This window comes from Rhinolophus ferrumequinum, chromosome 3 (assembly GCF_004115265.2).
Source record: "Rhinolophus ferrumequinum isolate MPI-CBG mRhiFer1 chromosome 3, mRhiFer1_v1.p, whole genome shotgun sequence".
NCBI classification, from domain to species: domain Eukaryota; kingdom Metazoa; phylum Chordata; class Mammalia; order Chiroptera; family Rhinolophidae; genus Rhinolophus; species Rhinolophus ferrumequinum.
The window spans coordinates 95,917,642-95,937,518 of record NC_046286.1 but is presented as its reverse complement, the minus strand read 5'-3'; the positions used below and the strand labels follow the sequence as shown (position 1 = coordinate 95,937,518).

At 35.6% G+C, this 19,877-nt stretch overlaps 1 protein-coding gene across 5 annotated transcripts in view; it reads left to right on the top strand.

Annotated features, from left to right (window-relative positions):
• RGS17 (regulator of G protein signaling 17) overlaps nucleotides 1–18,183 on the top strand; it is a 93,354-nt gene extending 75,171 nt beyond the window's left edge. For 3 of the 5 annotated variants that reach the window (XM_033097766.1, XM_033097746.1, XM_033097756.1), the window contains 3 exons: nucleotides 6,838–6,927; nucleotides 8,372–8,606; nucleotides 16,472–18,182. In XM_033097766.1, coding sequence (XP_032953657.1) covers nucleotides 6,838–6,927; nucleotides 8,372–8,606; nucleotides 16,472–16,660 — 514 coding nt within the window. In that variant the 3' untranslated portion in view covers nucleotides 16,661–18,182. Of the gene's footprint in view, nucleotides 1–6,837; nucleotides 6,928–8,371; nucleotides 8,607–16,471 lie in introns of all 5 variants that reach the window. The other 2 variants (XM_033097776.1, XM_033097738.1) reach the window with 2 other exon arrangements.
• The last annotated feature ends 1,694 nt before the right edge of the window (nucleotides 18,184–19,877 follow it).

Below are 19,877 nucleotides of genomic sequence, written 5' to 3'. Positions count from 1 at the left end.
AGAAGATTCTGATGATTGGTGTGTATTATATAAAGTGCACCTAAATATTCAGTCCTGTAATTCTCTTAATTTTAAAGGAAAAAACAAACAAACCCTGTTTATGCCAAATAAGAAGCTTTAGTTATGTAACTCAAGATACACTTACATTATGGACCCATATTTTAAATGCAGTTGGCATTCTAATCAAATTAATATGTTGATGAACCTAAAATACATGGCTTGGAGTCTGAAGTAAAAGTTTAACACCAATAGAAAAGGGGATTTTTTTTGGATATTGGCCCCTTATCAGAGGCATTGTTTGCAAAAATCTTCTCCCCATTCAGTTGGTTGCATCTTTATTTTGTTGATGGTTTCCTTTGCTGTGCAGAAGCTTTCTAGTTTGATATAGTCCCATTTATTTATTTTAGCTTTTACTTCTCTTGCCTTTGACGAAACCCATCTTTTCAAACAGAACATGTATAGAGGAAAACTGATAGCAAGGAAAGTATGAGACGACGAAGAAATTCATCCTCAATTTCCATGCATCAAAAAAAGAAATTAACATTTACGTACAACCCAAACTGAAATTGGAATAGTTTGAAGAATCCACTCTCGCAATGGCTCTTTTAAAACATTTTAAATTAAAAAAAAATATTTCCTTCTTGTTGGTATTTAAAAATCTTTCTAATTAGATTGTTCTAAGAATGTATGACCTAAGTTCCTTATTACCCCAGCAAGAGACATTAGCATTCAAAACAATTATTAGAAAGGATCACCACAATGTTAATAGGATTATGCCTGCCTTTTTTTAAAAACTAAAGTATTCCTAAATCAGATGATTTGGGGCCAGGGAGTATCCAGAACATTTTCTAAATACTAAAAAGGAAAAATGGGTGTAATTGTGCACACCTCTCAAGATTAAGTTTATCCCCTTCGAGTTTGATGATTTCCTTCACAGAAAAATTGAATGACTTTTTCCAAATTCCGTAGAGACATATAATTATCAAAACTCCACACACAGGAATAGATTTTTTTTCCAGATAAGGGTAATTACTCCCAGAAACTTTTTCAGTTTTATTCTGATGTAATTAAAATGTATTTATACTATAAAGGCGACACAGCCATCTAGTGGACAGATTTTTAATAGTGGATTATTTTACTTTTGAGAGGTTCAAGTTTATGAAATAAAAGCTTAAGCCAAGTGAAAGATTTGTTGTATGACACGATACATAATTATAAAATGAAGGGGAGTATTTATAGGGGCAGGGACAATGTTTTTTTTTTAGACAAGTATTATATTTCCAAATCCAAAAACGAAGTTGTTTTACCAAAATGTATAAATGAAAAAGATGAGGTTCAAGTTATAGGTTGGACAATAACTGAGATTTATATGTCTGAATTTATGGATGGTAGATGGTTACTGCCCCACCTTCTGAGGCCTTTTTCTTCCTTCTCTAGTCTTTTCTAAGCAGTGCGTTAGTGCTATTCTCCTTCCCCCACTTCCTTTTCCCCAAAGTTTTCTTTGCCATGGGAGCAAGTTGCACTCTCCAGGGAGGCTCTTTGCAGCAGTAACACCTGGTCTGCAATCATAACTGGCATCTCCACTTCTCTTCCTCTCCAGGCTTCGCTGTCAAAACCTCCTGTAACAACTCCTTCCTGGTAATCCCAACTCCAGGGAACTGAGAGGTCGGTCCTCCCCAGGACCTACTGTATGCGCAGTCCTGGGGCAATAACTCCTGTAGACCCATAGATGAGAGAGGGGACATTCGCACTCAGGACACTGGTTTGTGATAGGAGGTTTACCCTTTCCAAACATTTAAGAGCAGTCAGTTTGTGTAAGTAACTGAAAAGGTAAAATACCACAATTCTTTTTATATAAAGAGAAGAAGCATTTCATAGCGAAAATGAGCAGGAGACAGGAAGTCGGAGACAGGAGTTCCGATGCTAGCCCTGATAAGGGTTTGTGTGTTAGTTGTAAGTATTGTTTGTGTAAGTCAACCGTGGCAACTGTTTCCTCTTAAATAAAGTGAGAATAATCAATAACAAATCCCCTGCTTAAGGCACAGGACTATTATGAGGAAGAAGTAGTAAGGTAAGGTCTGAGGAAGTGTTTCACAATGATGGCAAGCTGTTAAGTCTTTATTTCCTCTGGTTGAAATAAAAAGATCTTTGGTAAAATTGGCATTGTCATTTTATTATGCAGGTAATTGGCCCTTATATTTAATTAACCAGGAGCAATAATTTGCCTTTTTGTCCCAAGTGTTTGGTCTTTGCTTTATAACCTTGCGTAATAGGTCACTACCATTATCCCATTATGGATGAGGAAAATAGAGCATGGAAAGCCAAAATTATCTTAAAGGAAGTATATTCTTGATTTGGAGTCCCCTCATTGTTTTCCTGAACTCATTACATAACCACACCTCACTGCCTATTCTAATTTATGGCTCTCACCCCGAAGTATCTGACCTGTCCATTTTGTTCTACATTTATGGCGTGCCTTTTTACAACTCCCAGCTTCAACACGTTTTCTCCCCCCTCTACTTGAAATTCCCTTTGTCCAACTCTCCATCTGGCAAACACCTGCTCATAGTTCAGCCCAGTTTAATCATTACCTCCTCTGTGAAGCCTTTCTCAATTCGCACATGCAAATGTATGGATACTGCACCTGTGTCTAAGAAACACCATATGCATACCTCCATTTCCGCTCTCACTGCAGTGCTGTGTGATGCTTATTTACCTGTCAGGGTTCCTCAATGTCAGAGCCACTCTCTTATTGATGTTGAATTTCCAACCCAGGCAGTGTTGCATAAACCGGGTGTCTCGGACGTACTTTAAGTCGTTGTTGACTACTGAATGAAGCTGTTATATTATTTTACCATGATATTTTGACCAAGGAAAATGAAACATTTAAAGAATAACCTACCAATTCTTTTTCAGAACCTGAAGGATGTTGATTCCATTTTTTGCACTGGGAAGTTTGAGGTAGAAGCTGTTAAACAAAAAGGAAAAACTGGTTGTAAAAAAAAAAAAAAAAGAAAAAGAAAAACTGATATCACAATGTGAGAATATTAAAATAGAGACTAGTATCTGCCTTACCATTTACAGTGGTTCTTTCTTGAGCCTTGATGTCATGCTGGATTAAATTTAACCCTCTTATTGATTCCTTGAGTTTTTGTGTAAATACATGATTTTGTGATCATCCTCTATCCTACAGTAGTAGGATACTACTACTGCAGTTACCATGGCTACTGCAAAGTTTTCATCTTATTTGCAACAATTTCAAGGGTTCTCCCTAAGAACCAATTGTTTGTCTTACAAAAGTGGACTGTCTTCCAAAATAGGCCCCACACATATCCGTGATGACAAGTCAAGGGAAACTATCACGGGCAGCTGGTAATGTTTTCCCCACAACCCCAACTTCCCTGTAAACAAACCAACAAAAAACCTATCCCCACACACAGAGGGAACATTTCCTTATTTTCTGAAATATGTCAAATGTGTTTCTCCCTTCTCAAAGTCACCACCCTAGAAAATTTCCAGTGGGATTTTAAATGCTTATTTTCGTCTACTTAGCCTTAGATTATTGGCATTTTTTTCCATAAAATACTTAAGCTTTGATTAAGACTCCCTCAGTGGCATTTGTATATGCATTTTGTTCTCTTTACAGCTTTAGTAGTTTAAAAAGCAGAAATGTTCATGTAAAATAAAGCAAGCATTGTAAAAGTAAAAAAATCTATAATGAACCCTCACTACTGTTAAACTTGATGTTTTCCTTTTAGAGCTTTACTAAAGCACGACAATATGTATATGTTGAGATAAAGCAAGTATTTCCTGTAATTCATTACCTTAAAATAACCCACTATATTACTTAGAACAGGACAAGTGAAATTGGGAACAAACATTAGTCATTCCTAAGACATAGATGACAAACTGTCTAGTACCAACTCTCCTGTCAATTTCTCCATCTTTTCCTTTTAAATAGGATTATCAGTGGTTCTTGATAATTAAAACTTTGAAACCGATTTTTTTAAGAACGGTACTAAAGGACAGTTGATTAAAAGAACACCTGTTGACTGCTCAAGATCACCTTCTGTCTACAGAACAATATTGTGTCCAATATTTGATCAAGAAATGGAGCAAACGGTAAACAGTTAAGCACTTATTGGGTGGCTATGATAAGTAGTTTTAGTACAAATGTGTGTCCATATTTTACCATCTGTAGAAATGAAAGCTATAAACACAACCCAATTATTTCATAATGATCATGCTAATATGGTGGCATTTGAGGTGTTTGTAAATATCACAGAAACCGATAGAAGAGCCAGAATTCATATTCAGAAACTTGTCAGTCATGCATGTGGATTCCAGATTTGTTGCTCTACAGCAAAGACACAATGGAGAAAAAAATGTTTTCAAAGACATTGCGTAAAATGAAGAATCCCTGCATTTGTGTGTCACAGCGCATTTGTGTGGAAATGTAACAAAAATGAATTTTCAAGGTTATTATTTAATCAGCAAAAGTGAGCTCTTTTTCTAGTCTTTATATAGTAGTACCTGATTATGTACACACACACACACACACACACACACACACACACACACACAGACACACACACCCACACGCCTCGTAAAGCTTGGAAGAATGAGTATTAATTTCCTATTTAAATATAATCTTTCTAGAATTTACCAAAAATTTGCATATTTTCTTACATTTGGCATCATTAATTTCTGCTAGGAAATTTCACAGGCTATTGTCAACCTCCTCCCACCCACTTTCTCATAATTACTGGAAATACATCAAATTCTAGAGAAGCAGGCCAGTCAAAGATAGACACTTTGAGAAGTAGACTCACCTCTACACATACTTGTATACCTGGCGTAAGTGTGTAGCCAGATGGAGGACTGAGGTGTCCTAGGTCACATCAAGCTGCAAGTAGTTCCCAGCACCCACATATGCAGACACATAAGCAACTGTGCTGCTCTCTGAATCCCCCCTCACTGTATTCCCCATGGCTTCCCTGAGCTAGAGGCTCTGAGGGGTTAAACCCTGGAGTTGCTGCCTCCCTGCAGAGCACTGGTACCTTTGCTGGATGTTTGAGTACCAATCAGCTATAGTTTCTGCTTCCCAGAATTGTTTGGGCCTCTCACACCACTTTGTGAGAGGTTTTCTCATTTCTAAACCAATAACTCTGCTACTCTCCTTAGAAACTGGTAGAGAAATCAATTTATCTCACCATCAAGTTTTCCTGTTTTTTATTGCAGTGTCCTTTTTCTGACTAAAGAATCCTTTCCAATTCCTATTGGGTTCACTTTTCTCCAGCTAGTCCACTTTCTCAACGAAATTTTCCTATCTAGTCTCACTTTCAGTGGTAAGATAGATTGGCCCGTCTCCCCTAAATTCTTCCCTTTGCGACATTCTCTCTATCCTCACCCTTGCACCTGAGAATGAAAGAATGAATGAATGAGACATTATCTCAGCTTCCCTTGCCAAACTTTCCAGATTACGAATAACTGCTTGTTGGAAGCTTTCCCCAATAAACTCCTCCTTTCCACCACAAGCATATTTAGTGACCCTTTCCAGCATTCACATAGTGAGTAGTTTATTGCTTCTGTGCATATCAGATAGCATATCTCCTGATAGGCACTCAATAAAAAAAACAGGATCGTTCAACAGAATTGGGTTCAAATTTCAACCATACCACATACTTAGTGTCCAACTTTGAGCCAACATACCACACAGCTCTGTGCTTCAGTGCTCATCTATAAAATGGGGATAATAAAATTAGAAGTAAAAGGACAGTGCTTGGCACATACGAGGTACTAAAAAACAATAGTTTCCATTTCCCCTTATTGAAAAAAAGTGAATGACCAAGGGAAAGAGATGTCATCTGAACTCCTTTTTGATCTCTGACCAGCTCCCATGAAGCTCCTTGGTTTCTAGACAGACGGATCGGTTTGCTAATTCGGTAGCTTGATTTTGCCAAGGCCACTGAGTCACCCTCCCCACCTGCTGCTTATTATCTCCCCAAACCCCCTCATTATGTCTAGTCTACACCTAGAATCTTGGCTATTCCACCCTAAGACGCTTCTGAGCTACAATTTACCTGAACTGGACAATTCTTATTTTCGTTCTGAGTTATGAAAGCCCATGGGATTATCCTAGCCCCTGTAATCCTGTAGAATCCCCACATTTCTGTACCAAAGACTCCTCTCCCCCAATGCTCTCCTATCCAAATCCTCAGAGTGGCTGGCCTGTCCCTCTGGACACGCTGGAGATTGACTAAATGGGGTCAAAGGGCAAAGACAAGTCAAATATAAATCTAGTAGTTCACACTGGAGTGGATAGAAGAATGCTGATATTGGTGGCAGCAAACCTGGGCTGCAAAGAAGGCCCATGTGAATGGCAAATGCTGTTTTAGATTCTGACACATTTTAGCTTTCAGTGGGGGGAAATAAATGGAAAACAAACTATGAATAGAATTAACCAAAGGTCAAAATGGTGTTATTCCAAAGAGTAGCATATTAATGAATATCAAATATTATTAAAGCATATAATCATGTAAGTATCTCAGAGATTTTAAATAATTTAAATTATGTACGGATGAAGTCAGAATGTATAACAGTATCCACTTGTGAGTTCTGATTTACTTTATAATTTTATTAAATAACGATTCTTTCTTTTCGTTGACATGGGCTTACCCATCATTTTAAAAAATGGCATTGCTTTTTTTGTACACTAAATATTTTCACATAGTTAAAAACAAAATTCTTCTGTGAAATATTGTCCTGCAATTTTTTTTCTTTTCTTTAAATGATTGGTTTTCCCTAGACAAAATAAAGTGTTATGCTACATTACAGCCTCACTGTTAGGAACGAAGAAAGAGGGGAAACTGCAGAAAGACCCACACATACCACAAAAATGGAGAGTATCCAGGTCCTAGAGGAAAGGTGAGTGTGATTCACATTATAATTGTGTCTTGTGTTTATATACCATTTACATCTACTCGGTGCTTCAGTACCAGTTCTTGATTCCTGTAACTCAGAATGGTTTTGTGAAACGAATGCGTACTCAGTCTGGGAGATCTTATTTTGTGATTTTTTTAAAATCAGTTTTTCTATTAGCTATGTTAAGCTATAAGCTAAAACATTGCCTGACTTTATCTTTCTCTTCCAAAAAATAATGACTGTTGCCTGAATTAGCCCCCCAAGTTGCCCTAATTCTTTACTTGCCTTTTCTGAGAGTATTTCTTTATGTTATTCTCTTTATAGGGGAAGAGTCTAAAACACACAAAAACATGATATGGAATGACCTAAGTCGGTCAGAAAGGGCACCCAAGTGGTCCCTGGTCCATCAGAACAGTCTCTAACCAAGTATTTTCTCCAAAATGAGAAGTTGAAATGCAATCCTCTATCTACAGAATAAAATCAAAATACAAGTAGATGATTTGTATAATTATAGGTGCTTTCTTTTTCTGCTTAAAAAGTTTTAGTGTTGATGCTTCATAGTACTTTTTTTCTCCTTTAATTTTTTTTAAATGAATGAAGAAGTTCAGACTTTTGGGATAATAAAAATCTATTTAAAATACTTGATTCAAAAGGTATATGCATATATATATATATATATATTTGACTAAATGTACTTTAGGTTGGAAAATTATTAAATAGACCAATGAATGGGAAAGCAATATCAGGATCAATTTAACCATAAGAATCTCCAGTTTCTTCCACTTCAATGATATATAAGCAAAGGGAATAATAACTGGTGGTTTCTGGAGGGAAGTAGTCACTGAAAACCTGAATTTAGATACCTAAAATGTCCTCAGTATTATTATAAAAGCCCTGTGCTTTGTAACTGTGATAACTCCATTCCTGGGTAACCATTCATATTTCATAGAATAATTATTAAAATTTAGGAAAATATCTGACAAGTGCACAGAATGTAGTCTTATTTTAGATTCAGTGATAAATGGGGGAAAAAGCTACCAGAGATTAAAATAATAACTGTATCTTATGGCTTTTAAATGAAAATCTACATCAGATGCAAACAAAAGATTCAGTTTGCCCTTCAAACAATGTACAGGGCTGTTTCTATCAACTTGCAAAATATTAAGGTGTGAACATTTCCAAGCTTCCTTAGGAATTTATGATGGCCACACACATAGTGTGTATAGCCTCTTGGCTCCTTGGCACGCAGTGTCCACCCAACACAAATTTTGCCATGACCCAGAAAAAAATTAACCTCATCCTGGCAGATATTTACCAGATCAGGCTGGGCTGAGCGGCAATGACCACTAGAGGGCAGCAATTGAATAGCATTTCTACCTCCTCCTACCCGGGCTAGCATTCATAGGTCCAAGTCTCCTTTGGTAATGGCCCCACTCTGTCTCTGCAGCCAAAACCCTACTTCAGATGAAGTTTTGTCCTGGTCTCAAAATTTTGACAAGATGATGAAGGCTCCAGCAGGAAGAAACCTTTTCAGAGAGTTCCTCCGAACAGAATATAGTGAAGAGAACCTACTTTTCTGGCTTGCCTGTGAAGACTTAAAGAAAGAGCAGAACAAAAAAGTAATTGAAGAAAAGGCCAGAATGATATATGACGATTACATTTCTATACTATCACCAAAAGAGGTAAAAATCTGGAAAACATTGATGTGGGCTTCCTAAGACCAAGGAAGAACCTAAAGGGACGTCTGTCCGAATTGGGTAATGCATGGGGTGTGGACAAGCTGGAAGGCTTCTCTGGGTAGATAATTTAGATCCATTCTGAGGATCTATCTGAACATGTGTTTGAAGGCTCGGTTTCCCCACTATGCTTTGATCATTTACCTCTGGCTGAATCTGTGGTAATCTACTTGCTTTTCAGAACTAACATTAGGAAGCCTGTTAAATACAATTTGCTCTGACTCAAAATCACACGGAAAAGAATCATTTACTTTGGGGCAGTGTTTCCCAAAGTGTGATCCCCAGATCACCTGTATGAGATTCACCGGGAGCATTTGTTTGAAAAGCAAATTCTTGAGGCCTACCCAGGACTTCTGAATCAGAATTTTTAGAAATAGAGCTCAGGAATCTGCATTTTTAACAAGCTTTCCACATACATATGAGTTTGAAAACCTCTGATATAGAGGTGCAACAAAAATGCCATGTTTGTTGATGCTTATGAGACAATTTTTGCAGAACTGAACAAAGAGCCTTTGTGACCCATTAATATTCTTGGGGAGAGATGGGTAATGGCAATTATTTGACTTATTCTAGTTTTCCTGTTAACTGAAAGTACAAGCTATTTCTCCCATTGCCAGAATATATCTAATAAGATACATTTCAAGCAACCAAATGCTTTTCCGTTAACTTTTAAAAAATTAGTTTGTTCCTGAGAAATGTTCCAGCTCCAAGAGTTAAAAGCATTGGGTGAGGGAGGGGTTAATAGTGTGCCCAGGCCTCTGGAGTGCCCGGTGACAGAGTTCCAGAAGTGCTTACAAACGTTTGAATTTAGAGGTTCCTAGAATGCCTTCTCTTCTCCAACCACCTTCTTTTTGTTTTTATGTCCCTCCTAAACCACTGTGATTTTTACCTGTGCATTTAAATGTCCTGACCTGGTCCTTTCTGCTCCCAGAATTTAGTGTGCACACCCCTTTCTTAGTGCACGGACATTTATGAAGTCCCCTAGAAATAGGCTGTACTCATCGGTGCCTCATCCAACACCTGATGTGGCCCCAGCTGCCTCCCACTCCTTACCTTGAAATTTATGAAACGGATTAGTGTCTACTTTACCAATCTCTGTGTTTGGAATTCTATATAAACCATTTTACCTCTAATAAGGTCTACCTAAGGAATTAAACATTTTTTATTAGGTTATAAATCCATCTCTCCCCAAAATACATAATATGTACCATCTTAAAATGATGACTGTTCTATTTTAAAAGAATGCTAGTAGAAAAAGTATTCCCATATTAAGAACACATAGTTCCTTTATTTTACAATTTCCATTTTCTAATTTTTAGCTTTTTATGGGAAACACTTTCCCATTGTCCTCACAGCTCCTGATTTTCAGATGTCACTGATGGATGGAGCTTTGTAAAATACTTACTTTTCACAAAATTACTTCTTCTTTGGGTCATAGATTAGTGCTATCATAGTTATTGATGATTGAAATATAAACTATTGGGTTTTCATTCTTCTGCAAAGGTAATGAAGTTTTGTTTTAGCCTAATTTCTTGACTTTGTTGAGTGTCACCCAACAGTCATTAAAATATTACATCCTGATCAAGAACATAAACTTTGCTAAATTAAATAGACAAATATTTAGTGTAATAGCCATTTTTATTCTCTCCTGTATTTTTCTTAACGTCTACAATTAGGCCATTGCCTACTCTTTACTATCCTCAAAATACTACAAAGAAAGAGACAGACAGAGAGAAGTGACATTCAAATTTTTATCATTATGCTACTTTTGTGCAGACTTATAAATAACTCTTGACATAAAATCTAAATTATTGGACTGTATGAAGTGCCTTTGTTTAGCCAACTGATTGCTTTCCCATCAACATAGTAATTATATTTGATTATTGCTTGGCAGCAAAAACAAATGAACTAGAAGTAGGTATTTGTAACTATAAAAGACAATTGTTAAAAGGCTATTTTAAGCCAAAGTATAGACATAGTTACTCTTGAACCATGTCAAATGACTGACTCACTGATACACTCACAATATGGCATGCACTTCAGAGCTATCCCAGAGCCCTTTGCAAACTCTCGTATCTCACGGACTTTGTCCAAGAACTTGTCAATTTCTAATCATCCTCAATAGGTTACTAACTGTCTGCTGATACTGAGTTGTCACCCTTCATATTTTGTTTTCCAACACTGGAGAGAACACCTGTCACCTGAAGAGTGCCCTGACTGTACAGTAGCAATAACACTGAACTCATATTCAGGGGCACAGTACTGGCTCTGCTTCAACTAATGGTGCGACTGGAGTTCAATTAGTTCACTTCTCTTGTCCCCGGTGTTCAGTTGATTTTACAGGGAAAAAAAAGGAGCACAGAGAGTAAGTAGTAAACCAAATCCACTACGGCCGCTCTGAGGGCCTTGTGCTACTATTTTGTTCTTCCCCGCAATGACATGGCGCATCAGTCATGCTCCTCCTTATTGCTGCACCCGAATTCCACCCAAGTCTCTCTCAGCACAGGAAGTTGGGATCTTTTCCCATTTGGGGGCCAACGAATCAGGCCTTTCCACCTCTGAAATTCTATAACTGTTTCTAATTCAGTTATTTTTAAAGAACGTGAACATTTGAATAATTTATAAAATGGTAATGACCAAATAGCTAAAAATTGTCAGGATTTTATTCTGAACCAGAATCTCGTATTTCTTCACTCAACTTTCATTTTACCTTAATTAGGTTATCATGTTTCTCTTTGTCAAATATAGAGAAAGTCTACACTCTTAAAATTATGTATGTGTACAAAGCTTATTTCCTTCATAAAGCCAGTGTGCTGAAAATTACATTCCATTATTTAAGAGTGTGTTACATGAAGTTTTAATAATTTGAACATTATTTTATAAAATACATGCTTGCAATCAGGAGGCAGTGTAACTTCCATTTCTTGGTATAGCATGCATTTTAAGAAGGGATAAGGCCAAATTTTAAATTTAAGAAAAATCTAAAAACAAATTAAAACTAGCATTTCTTTCAAAAGTACATTTTCTTTTTATGTGATGTCCTCAAGAGAAAAGAAACGGAGGGAATAAAGAGGAATTTAAGACTAATGGTAGCCTGGCTGCACATAGCAGATACTGGTGGCAGCTTACATTTATGAAGTATTGAAAAGACAAACCCAACAAAATAAAGAACTTTACTAAAAAGTCTATTTAAAAGCATTGAGCTATTGAACAAAAATAATTATAAAGCCTGCAACAAATGTTAAGACTTATCTGAATTCACAGAAACTATGTGTGTTCAGTCATCTACAGATTCCCTTGTGATGACATTGTCTGTAAACATCCGTCATCCGGCCTTACCTCCTACCATCCATATGACATTAAGCAACGCACATCAGTGCTCTGCGACCTCAGCTTCCTTGTTTCGTAGAATGATGGCAGGGGGAAAAGCTCTAAAACTCACTAAATCTAAGATTTTCAGGCTCTGCTGTATGGTAATCTCACAGTAGTAGAAACTGCTTCTTCCGATTTTACCCTAAATTTCCAGTTGCCAGCTGGAAGAAAAAAAGAATAAACCTATTCAAACACTAGAATTATCTAAAAATAATGCATATGTGATAAGCATGTGGATTCTGTGTATGTGTGTATATGCCTTTTCAAGAGAAACTGACTTTAGCACTTTCAATGATTTAAATTAGTTTTTCTAAATAGGACTAATTTGACTATAGTTTCTTAGATACATTTCTTTGTGCATGCATATTATTCAAAAAATACTTATTGAGTATTTCTTATGAGTCAGGCTAGATGTTAGGTACATGATAGTGAACAAAAAAAAAAAACAAAGCAAAACAAAAATCACTGGCCTATATCTGTAGAGCTTACATGTTAGGAAGACAGACAAATCATGTCAAAAACAAGTGAATAAAAATTGTGATAAACATTATGATGGAAGTGGAGATTGAATGATGTAGTTTAGAATAGGGGTATCAGGTTAAGGTCACTCTGGAAAGGTAAAATTCAAGTTGATACAAAGTCTAAAGACATTGGGCTTGATCAACAAGGTGCCATCATACTTATGATCAGTTATTCTTACTATTACTTTACATGGGGCTTAAACTTTGTTGTTGACAAAATGATTTTACATATATTATTGTGAGTCTCCCAATAATCCTGTAGCCACTAGGACAGATGGCACCATCTTACAGCAAAGGAAACTTATTTTCCAAGCGGACATTAGAATTACATCTGGTAGAGAGAGAACACAAGCCCAATAAGGTCTTCTGATTCTAAATGCAGTACTCTTCTGACTACAATATGCTGAATAGTTATGCCATTGTCTAGTATTTTCTTCATGGCATCACTATAGATTTCTGTGAATCCCACCTTAGAACTTGAAACAAAATGAGAAATAGCAACCTTAACTGCACGATTGAATTCTCCCTCAGACAAGCAAGTTAAAATTTCCCATCATTTGGACCCCACCAAGAATACGGTTACTGTACTTTATCCTACCAAAGATCTTTGCTCCAAGAAATAAATTCCATCAATCAGTTTTATTTACAATTTATAATTATTTTCAGTAGAAATACACAAAATAATAAGACTAAAAGTGCACATGGTAAAATTTTATTAAAACTGACAGAAGAATCAGATATTCTTTGTATCTATATAATTCAACATGAGAAAAACCAAATTTAGTTAAAGTTAAAAAGAACAAATTTAGTTAAAAATACAGCATAAGCTATAATTGCTCAAAGTCAATACAGACTTAGAAAGGAAAAAAGAAAAAAAATATTAATCAGAATTTTACTTACATAAAATCCTAGATTAAGCCACTTAGTAAAACTGAAAATAAAATGGAAAAAATGGGGGAAAAACTTAATAATGACATACAAAAAATTGGTCAAGGAATCAACTGACTTACGGAAGGGCCTCTATGAAGTGGGGAAAATGGCTTTCAGTGCAAATTCATCACGTCCAGTGCAATTCTGCCATAAATGTCCACAAAGTTCCATTGCATCTTGATAGCTAGAACAGAATGGCAGGGTCAAAACTTGGTGTGCTCTCTTTCAGAAATACTCACCTGTGTCAATGTTCTCGCCAATTGGATAGGAAACCTGGTAGATTAGAAATGGTATACAACTCAGTTTGACCCAGCTTTTCCCAAGCCACACTAGCAAGATGCGTCTTCATTCTCCCCACTTTACCTCCACAGTCTTATTGAATCTTGAGCTCTCAGTACATTTTCCTCCCAATGAGTTTGTGGAGTCTACAAGCCACTTGCTTTTCTTCTTCTCTGTCTCCTACTCCCTGTGCGAATGAAAGCTTCCAAAGTCACTTATGCCTTTTTAAAGCTAGTTGTCCAATCTCAACACCACCAGTGTTTCCACCATAGCTAAAACTGCCAGTTAAATGCAGCCAAATCTATCCGTACTGTGTTGTGCCCTGTTCCACAGTAGTTCTTTTCTTTAAACTCTGTTAGTGCTGCACTGCAGCCCTCCCTCCCCCCACTTAGATGTGAGTCTGTGAGGACTAGGGAACAAATTTCCATTGCCGAAGAACAACTCTTGTCTGTGCTACTCAACTTTGTCTTCTGTTAGGATAAGTTCTTTACAGCAAACTCCCCAGTCCCTCCTGCATTGGAGCCCCAATAAGATGGCCTTATAAGCCATATAGTCGTGCCTGAATCCTAGGGTGACTATGGCTCCGGCCCAGGCTGGAATCCACCCCTGACTAACTTGTATTATAGATGTTCCACAGTCGGAAGCACAAAGATGCCACAGGATGAAACTATAGATTGTTAGACCCATGGGGTTTATCCTTGTTAACACTTCTTTTGACCGACAACCTTTTCAAACAAACAAACAGATGTGAATGTAAACATTTTTCAAATGGAAATAGCACGTGCCTTTTTATTACAGATTACTAAGTGTTGAATGGTACTACTTTTTCTATATTTCACTGCTGTTTTTAATTTGAAAAAAAAACACAAGAATTTTACGAGACACAAGATATTTAACAACTCAAGATATTTAACAATTTATTTTATTTCTGTCTTAAATAACTAATATGGTTCCAGCTACTGATAAACTGCTATGCTATATTTAATTATGCTATTATTTAAGAAATAAATGACCTCTTTTCTTTATCACTAATCTAATGTTTCTTTCTCCATTGAAGCAAAAAGTTCGCAAGTTTGAAAAAGAAACATTTATAAAAACAGTGGAGTGTGTTTGGTAAGACTTCCCCTTACCATAACACCACATTACAGAGTAAGATCAATCAGTTTAAACTTCAATCAACATTTTCATGTTGAGTACAAGCACAAATTATATTTTTAAACAAAAAGCTTAGAAAAAAACCGGTACTTTTTTATTATTTTGTACTTGATGATGATCTTATATGGCAATAATACAGAGAACAAAACCTAAATGATCTAATTCCACAACATCTCTCTTTTTGTTAAATTCCTGACCAAGAATAAATAGTGCAGCCAAGAGATTCATTTTTTTCCCTACATATACATTGGTCTAGCTAAACCACAGAAATTTAGTCTGGATCACTGTTCCCTGAAAAATCCTCCTGTAGTAGCCATCTCCTGGGTGTATCAATCAACCCACTTCCATGTGGGCCATAGAGCTCAGAAAGCTGGGGACATCAGATGGGAAACGAGAGGCTTCCATTACTGGGACTGTTGCAGATCCCAGGCTTAATTTAAACATGAGTGGGTAAAAAAGCCAAAACCCAAAAGGCTTTTGCAAAATGCTTATGAGGAAATGTTTAGATATAAATACGAAAGGTTTGTATAGACCTGAATACATCATCATGAGACATATAACCATGGGTCAGGATGCCCCAGTCCTCGTTCAGTAGTAAAGACTGAGAAAACCAGTCAGGACTCAGTGATGGTTTGTCTCTTGGAAGGTATCGCTAACATGTCATTTCAGGGTAGAGCTTAGTTCCATTCACCAAGCATGTCCTTACTGCTATTTATTTTTCTCTACTTCCTTTACCAACATGCCCTACCAATTCCAACAGAATTGGCATTTAGCAAAGAAAAAAAAAAACATAACTGCATCAGTTGCAGAATTTAATTTCTGTATACTTTTCAAACAACATTGTATTGATGAATGGGTATTCTGAATCCCTACTTACATTTCTCCTTTCAAAGATTCCACTTCAAACAACGGTTCTATGTAATCTTTAGTACAGAGATCTTTGGATGTATTCCCAGAGAAGGACAATAGTTTCCTATGCTTTGCCAGGTAGACGTGAGACATGAAGAACGCCTGCTGTGGTTCGGCTCTACTAGGCCCTTCCACATTCCTGGTTTCCTACTTTTGACAGAGTAGGATTTGCTGGAATATGAAACTGTCAAGAACCAGCATTTGATAAACATGTTAATTTTTGCTAGAGAACTACTTTCTGCCGGATTTTTACCTTGCTTCGTCAAGAGGGTCACCCCAGCAGTTATATAATAATGGTAGGCGGTAAATCTGTTACCTGGCCAGGGAATTCTCTGGTCCCTCAACAATGAACAGAAATTGTCGAAAACTCTGGAGTGAATGTATAAAAAAGATAAATCCAAGTAAGCCAAGATATCTGTGAACTAAAATTCTGGTTTAAAAGACTACTTGTTTTGTTTCTTTAATTCAACTTTTGAAGGAGAAAAGTATGCAAGGCTATGTAGCTTTTGAAAAGAGAACCTCGTGATTTTAGGTAGTTGGATTTATTCTCTTGGATTTCTCTGAAATGTCATGAACCTACAGTTACTTAATAGGGATCCTCTGAAAAAAATATCATTTAATGTATCTACTCTTATTTCTTTTTAGGTCAGTCTCGATTCTCGAGTTAGAGAGGTGATCAATAGAAATCTGTTGGATCCTAATCCCCACATGTATGAAGATGCCCAACTGCAGATTTATACCTTAATGCACAGAGATTCTTTTCCAAGGTTTTTGAACTCTCAAATTTATAAGTCATTTGTTGAAAGTACTGCCATCTCTACTTCTGAATCTTAATTTTAATTAAAAAATAAAAATCATTTTGGAGGGCTGGGATGGGAAATAAGAGAAGTTACGTAACACCAGAAACTAGGTTCCCGGAGAACTACAGTTTAGCATTCCTCAGGCTACTGTGAAAACACAACCAACCATATGGTCTTTGTCTCCATTTTTATCAAGGTTACCCATGATTAAGTTTGGAGAAGATACCACAGAAAACAATGGATTGCCAAATTAAGTTTGTTTTATTCACCACTCATTCTATTTGCAAGCAAACTGTGTTTGTAGTCCTATGAACAGTCTCCTAGTGTATCTCCAGAGACTGCATGTGCAAAGTAAAACTGCTTCATTTGCCACGTAGTTGTTGTAATAATTAATCCAATGGCATAACTTATATCTGTATTTAAGGACTCTTGTGCAATATGGTCTTATAGAAATAATTGCCAAAAAGTTGACTGTGGTTTGCGTTTTTAATTATAACCTAAGACAGAAAAAGCCAATTTTTAAATTGTAACAATGGTATTCAACATGCTATATATACTGTGTTTAGTATACTAATTTTGAAGCCAATATTTCTGTACATGAAAAAAGAGCTACTTATCTCTGTTTGCTGGAAAATCCTATGGGGGATTCCTCTCGTTGTTCACTGCCAAACTGTGGCATTTTCATTACAGAAGTTTGTTGTGTAAAAAGTAGTAAGACGAAAAGAGAAAAAATAAGCACAAAATAATCTGAAGATATTCTATCTTAATGACAAATCAGAAAATGATATTGTTTTTAATTGTAATAGAAGAAAATGAATTTGTGTATATATCACATGTCCAAACTGTAAGTAATTTATTAAAAGACTGGCTCTCCAGTTCTCAAACAGTTGTGTAAAGTATGTACTTTAGTGAGAAAAAAATAGTAATAGGCTTGACAACTTAGTTTTGGAATATAAAGAAAGGATTTAATAAAGGAATGCCTACATGTAGCATCATAAAACATTTTGATGAAAAGCATCTGTCCTGTGGCATATTTTCCTTGAAAGTGAAAGCCAATGCAAAGCTAAGTTTTTAACCAAGAAAAGTTTTATAACGGTTATGAAGAACATACTTCTCTACTTCAGACCTTAACTGTTTTCACGTAGTATCTTAAGAACTACTTATTTTTAAACTATTCTCATCCACAATTGAAAGGCAGTGCAGTGCTCAAATCTTCCAGCTGCCATATTATTTTTTATAAGTACCACTAAATCTTTAAGACAAAATACTTGCCTGGCATTGGCATGTTCTTTTGACATTCAAGAAAACAGTATCCTATCGTGCAAACACACACAAAAGTCAGTGTCATATTTATATCAAAGTGTTACATTTGAATATTAATATCCCCTGGAGGCTATTTTTTTAATCTTAATCTTAATAAATATAATATTGAATAACCTAAAATGGAAGTTTTAAAAATATTTATATCCACTGAGAATACTGGCCTTATATTAAGGATGATATTAAAATTATAGGTTTTCTTTCTCATTTTTTAACTACCTCTCATTTTTTAATTTATTAAACATTAAATAAACAAGTTTGGGGTTTTCTTTTATAAATTTATTTTACTTGAAAGGTTGACATCATAAGTTTCTTTTTCCATAAATTTAAAACATTTTAAGGATTGTTTTTTAAGTCAATTTGATTTTCTAATTTGTATAAAATTCAGGAGATATGATTAAAAGGGCTATTATCTATTCCCTATGCAAATATTTTAACTGTTGCAGTGTTTGACAAAATGGGATTTTAAAAAAAGTTTGCAGAGTAGAAAACAAATGTTCTGTTTACACTGGCGTTGCTGACTATCCTATCATAATCAGCACTTTTAAATACGTATTTATGAAAATGTACTGAACATACAGGATAGAAAATATTTATAATAATTTCTTTTAACAAATGCCTGTTTTTGTCTGAAAGTGTTAGTGTGTTAAGAAATACATTATCCCTGTCAATTAGATATTTACTATTTGAATAATAGTTTTCAGTAATATGTTGAAAAAGGATAGCTATGAAGATGTTTACAAAAAGTCATTATTTTTTTTCCTAAAGAGTGAAGAAAAGCTAAAAGAATCATCACTTCTATTGTGAAGTTATATTGTTCCTGAATTATTTAATTTTTTTCTTGATTACAATTGAGTTTATTATGCTACTATGATGTATACACCTATATGTTGTAATATCATACTTGTTGCTGTGTTGGAAGCACAATAAATTGGTGCACATGACTAGAAAATATGTAATATACTATGACACACCGCATGCATCAATCTTTTTAAGTGTAGACTTTATATTCTTGTTGTTACTATATATGATGGTGACCTGCTAGTCATAAGTTATCTTTATAAGATACTTTGGACTATTAGATGAATTGTCTGTTTGACAATACTTTTAATATTGTATTTTACCAAATGTAAAAGATAAGGGCCTTATAAAGAGTCCTAATCTCTAACCTGGGCATTTGTAGAATACAGATTTTGAAGTTAGTATATCTTTTTAAAACCTGATTAGGAAGTTGAACTGAGAGTGATTCTAGAGCAGATTTACACATCAGATGTTGGTAACTGCTATGTGAGCATTCTGTGCTAAATTCCTATTTCAGAGGGAGGAGAGGGTTTCTCACTTAAAAATGTTTAAATTTTCTGTATATTTGCATCTCTACCAATTTTTGAAGTATGGCATAATTCCTTCAGTTTTAATTTCAGAGCTATAATAAACAAAAACAACAAAAACCCCTCAAATGGTGTCTATGCTACCATTCCAAGAGCACAATATTTGTTTAGGTAGAATTAGATTTTTCCTAGTGAGTAAATTCCTCCTTGAGGAAAAATTAGCACTTTAGAAGGTATACATACTTTGTGTTTCAGATTGCCAAGGTATCTTTGTATACTAGTATTAGAATCTGCTAATGCACACAGAAAGAGGTTAAAGCTCTTTCTATAGTGCCTAACTTCAGATATATCTATAATGGAAAGAGGAGGATATAGATTATATATAAACATATAGAAATAAATTAGAGAGCCAGATTTCTTCACAGATGGTTCTTGTACATAGATCACAATAATAATGAATGGATGACACTTCTTTTACTCTGGATAATTATTATGTTACCCAAGGTAACACAGATGTGCCCAGTGTTACAGGGCAGCTCTAAGCACAGTAGGTGCACTGGCATATGAACAATAGCAAAACACAATTTTGATATTAATGTTATG